At 36.8% G+C, this 4,304-nt stretch overlaps 1 protein-coding gene across 1 annotated transcript in view; it reads left to right on the top strand.

Annotated features, from left to right (window-relative positions):
* Nucleotides 1-2,904, top strand: part of LOC102592449 (protein CIA1) — an 11,299-nt gene extending 8,395 nt beyond the window's left edge. The window contains exons 8-10 of the mRNA XM_006366309.2: nucleotides 268-337; nucleotides 1,597-1,680; nucleotides 2,525-2,904. Of these exons, the coding sequence (XP_006366371.1) occupies nucleotides 268-337; nucleotides 1,597-1,680; nucleotides 2,525-2,611 (241 nt within the window). The 3' untranslated portion in view covers nucleotides 2,612-2,904. The remainder of the gene's footprint in view (nucleotides 1-267; nucleotides 338-1,596; nucleotides 1,681-2,524) is intronic.
* The last annotated feature ends 1,400 nt before the right edge of the window (nucleotides 2,905-4,304 follow it).

Here is a 4,304-nt window from a genome sequence, read left to right on the forward strand (position 1 = left end):
TAGGTTTTTTTTTTTTTTGGGGGGGGGGGGGGGGTATCAATAAAATCTATTGCATCTTTTTTCTATAATCAAGAGTTTTATACCTTGTGTGGTGCTGTCTAGATTTTATGGTTGATCACTTTTATCAGGACTTGTATGCATGTTACCTTAGTTGCCTCTGGGGCATTTGTAAACATTATATGAATTTTTCAGTAATGAGGGCTTGTAGTTGTGATAATTTGCCCTGCCGTCCTACAGGCTAACATACTTCATATGCTAAAATGTCAGGGAAGGAATAATTGCCAGTGGAGCAGCTGATGACGCTATATGTTTATTTGTTGAGAATAACGACAATGAGGTATTGAAAAACCTTTATTGTCCCTTTTTCTTTTAATAATCATGTATTCCAGATATGATATCTACTAGTGGCGGATCCAAGAATTCACTAAGGGATGTCAAAATTTGAAGTAGTAAACCCACGAAAGAAGCCAAGAGGAATCAATATATAGTATATACACATAAAAAATATTTTTTTACCTAGCTACTCAGTGTAATTTTCTCTAAGGGGTGTCAATTGACACCCCTTGAATACATGTGGCTCCTACACTGATATCTAGCACAGCGGTGAATTTTGTCCTGCTCTGTTCTCACTTCCCCCAACCCTTCTCCTATTCACTCCATTTCTTGGGGGAGCTAGATGATGGGGTGTTCTTCAGGGAAGTCATTGGTTCACCCTCTGCTATGTGGTTCCTTGCTAAAAATATTGACTTCTTGAGTTTTTGTGGGTTCTTTATTTCTTGTGAAGGAAGTAACTACAGTGACTTCCTTTTTATTCTTTTTCTAGCTGTTGGGTCTCTGTGAAAAGACCAACAGAGGTGAGTTTTCATTTGGTTACCTCAGACTCCCTGTTTAAATACCATTAAGTTAGTAAATACAATTCAGGTGGATCTGTATTCTGTCATAAAAGAAACTAAATAGCTCAGAGGACCGCTTTTTTTTCCTACAATTTTCAAGTTTTTCAGGCTAATGAGCAGATGACAGTGTCCCAGTTTCATGGGAAACGGGAATAACAACCTGGAGATTTCAGGTTCGGATCCCATCTAGAACACTAGGAGTGTTCCCATTGACTCCAGCCTTGCTGGGCTGGATTACCTTGGCAGCATTTGCTTGCATGCTGAACAGGTTGCCTGATAGTAGTCGAGGTGCCAGCAAGCTTCCACAAACTCCAGCCATGTATATAAATATAAATGGGGAGAAAAGAGAAGATTACAGTAAAGGATCCTGATAACTGCTTAGGACAGTACTTGGACCCTGACTTAGTTCTTCTGGCCAATCATCTATCCACTTGAATATCTTTGTTAAATTTTGATACATTGTGAGGAAAGCAAAATATGTTTAAATCAGGTTGAGTAGAAAATCCATTAGAGACAGCTGAAAAAATTAGAAATACTTACCTCCATTAACTGTATTATAATTCTAAAAAGTCATATGAATGTTGTCGATATACAACTACTGCAAGTATTCTATTATCACCTCTTGCAACTCTTCTTTGGCATAACAATTATACTGTGTCTGCCTTATCCAAATAACAATAAAAATTTTACTGTCTGATCGCAGGTTGAGGGAACTACATTTAAACTACTTCTGAAGAAAGAGAAGGCTCATGAAATGGATGTAAATTCTGTGCAATGGAACTCTGGGGTAAGTCAATGGGATACCAGAATGATCAGATTTTTGACATTTACTTGATCATCTGTTGTTGCTTTGACTCTGTATTAGTCTCTGCTGCAAGATGATTTATTTTTTAGTAGATGCCAAGATCACCTGAAAATTTCTTCAGCGTGTTAGGGATGATAATCTGTTGCCCATTCAATCCCTTGTTTAATTGCCGAGTTGAAGTGTAACTAATGTCTGACCTTTCCAATGTATCTTGTGTTGGCGCTTGATGATGCAGTAACCTGCTTGTTTCGTATAGCAGTCTTACTGTGGATAAGACGAGTGGCACCTAAATTCGGTCATGTTAGATTGAGAAAAGCTTATTAAGATCATGTTTCATTTGTGATATATATGAATTTGATGTCTGACCAATATTCCGTTTGACTCTCGACTTTCAAATCCACAATTCTAAATGGAGCCTTGGGTTATTGTGCGGTGAGATGGTATTACACATTATAAATGTTGGCATACTGAGAACACATAAAAGCATTTAACTTTGGACCTGATAAATGTTTGTTAACCTCAGTTTTTCTTTACTTTCCATTGACCAATGTGTCACATAATGTGTCAGAGCTGACAATTTGTGTTGGGTACGTCATATATATTAGGCACTGCAATGATTGTTGTAAGGTTTTTCAAGGAGATGAAATGTTTGTCTTCAGTTGTGTTCTCAAATATTCAGTCTTGACTGTTTTATGTAGAGGGTAGAAGGGTGAATTTATTGCATATTTGAGTTTCATTTCTATGCCCCTACAGTATGAAAACAAGATTCTCTTTGGTTAAATAAATGCTCTGCAGTACGTTTTACGTTCTTCTGTCAATCATGCAGGATAGGAGGCTTCTTGCTTCGGCCAGTGATGATGGGACTGTGAAGATATGGGAGTTGGTTCGTCTCTCTGGACAGAAGCTACTGTAAACATAGCTCCACAGCGGATATTAGAAAGCAATGCACATCATTTTCCGATGTAGAAAATATAATTTACAGTCATTTCGAGCCTTTATGAAGTCTTCCAGAAAATGTTAGCTTTAGGCTTTAGAACTGTATGTGGAACAAAGTGTTAGCTTTAGGCTTTACTGTGTGTGGAACCCTTCCATCTTTTTATCCAATAACTTAATTGCCTATATAATTAATTTCTCCAACAGTTTGGTTCTTGTAGCTATTTTGAGATATCAATTCAAGCTTTTAAACTACTTGTTAGTAGATGACCATTTCTGGCTCCAGATTCTTCATCTCTAGGTTTTTTTAGACCAATAGTTTGGCAATGAAATGGAAGTCCTTTCCGCTTTGATTCGTTGTTCTTTTACTGTGTTTTATCTTGTCTTTTGGTCAGATTTAATTATATGAAGGTTTCAGGTTGCAGATGAAGTGTTTGATGAAAGTGCTGAGCAAGCTTGTGCTTGATTGATTAAAGAAATCAAATGGGCATATTTAAGGTTTGCTCAGCTAGATTGTCTATCTTTCTGTGAGGCTTTTAAAACTTGATCAAGCTTTGTCCTCGATTTATCTTTCGTGCTTTGATTTGAGTTCTCTTCGTCAGTTTGATGTTGAATCTTGCTCGAATTTGGTTATTGATGCTTTCTCTTTGTGCGATTCGGCCTGTTGTCACCATAGTGAGGTTTATAATGTGAAAAAACACATTTTGGTGGTTGCCTTGTGATAGACTATTCAAAATAACTGCTCTTCATACATATTGTGTCGATTGAATAAGCCCAGTAGCAATACAAACATGTCATAATTTTTATTTTCAACCATTTAGTTGAAAAAAGATTTACTAACATGACCTAAACTCACTCTAAGTAATAATTAATATTTTCTTAATAGGTGTGCTAAATCAAAATTTGGCAAGTAAAAAAGGACAGAGGAAGTATTGTTTAGTGAGTTGTCATCATTTTCCTCTATGCTTCCAATTTGCTCATAAACTCAATGGAGTTCCAATATTATCTCTGATGTTTCACGGTACATAAAACTATATATAGTACTATAATTAACTTTTCAATATATTTGACAATTAAGGCTGGCTATAGACCTTATTGCTAAAATATTGAAGGTCTCGTTTGTGTTTGCTTATCATTTAATAATTTATTTTATCTTGTACCTCACCTTTTTCTAATAGTTGAATCTATTTGCCTACTTTTCTTATAGGTTTTTAACATTATTTTTTTAGAGTGACATCTTAAGGATCAATTGGTAGAGTGTATAAAAATAATGCGAAATACAGTTTATTAGTAATGCTAGTATTAATTAGGATAAACTACTTATTAGAAATACATTACTAAATATATGTAACACCTCGGACTTCGAGAAAGAGCTAGAACGGGAAATTTGGGCAAGTCCACTAATTCAAAATGGACCATGGATCCTTCACGACATCTTAGACGGTCCGTATAGGGGGACCACGGTCTGTTAAGGATGTTGTGAGTGACCATCCAGGACTGCCGTGGGAGGGGTCACCTAGACGGCGCCCTAGAAGGCCCGCCTAGGGGTCCGTACAAGTCACCCAGTCAAGGAGGTTGCACCCACGTCAGGTCTTGAGTGTTGGGGCAACTTCAACCAATCATATCTTTTAGCGAAAAATGAATTTGGTGGCCCAAGACCTATAAAATTAAAG

This window comes from Solanum tuberosum, unplaced genomic scaffold, assembly GCF_000226075.1.
Source record: "Solanum tuberosum cultivar DM 1-3 516 R44 unplaced genomic scaffold, SolTub_3.0 scf00603, whole genome shotgun sequence".
Lineage (NCBI taxonomy): Eukaryota > Viridiplantae > Streptophyta > Magnoliopsida > Solanales > Solanaceae > Solanum > Solanum tuberosum.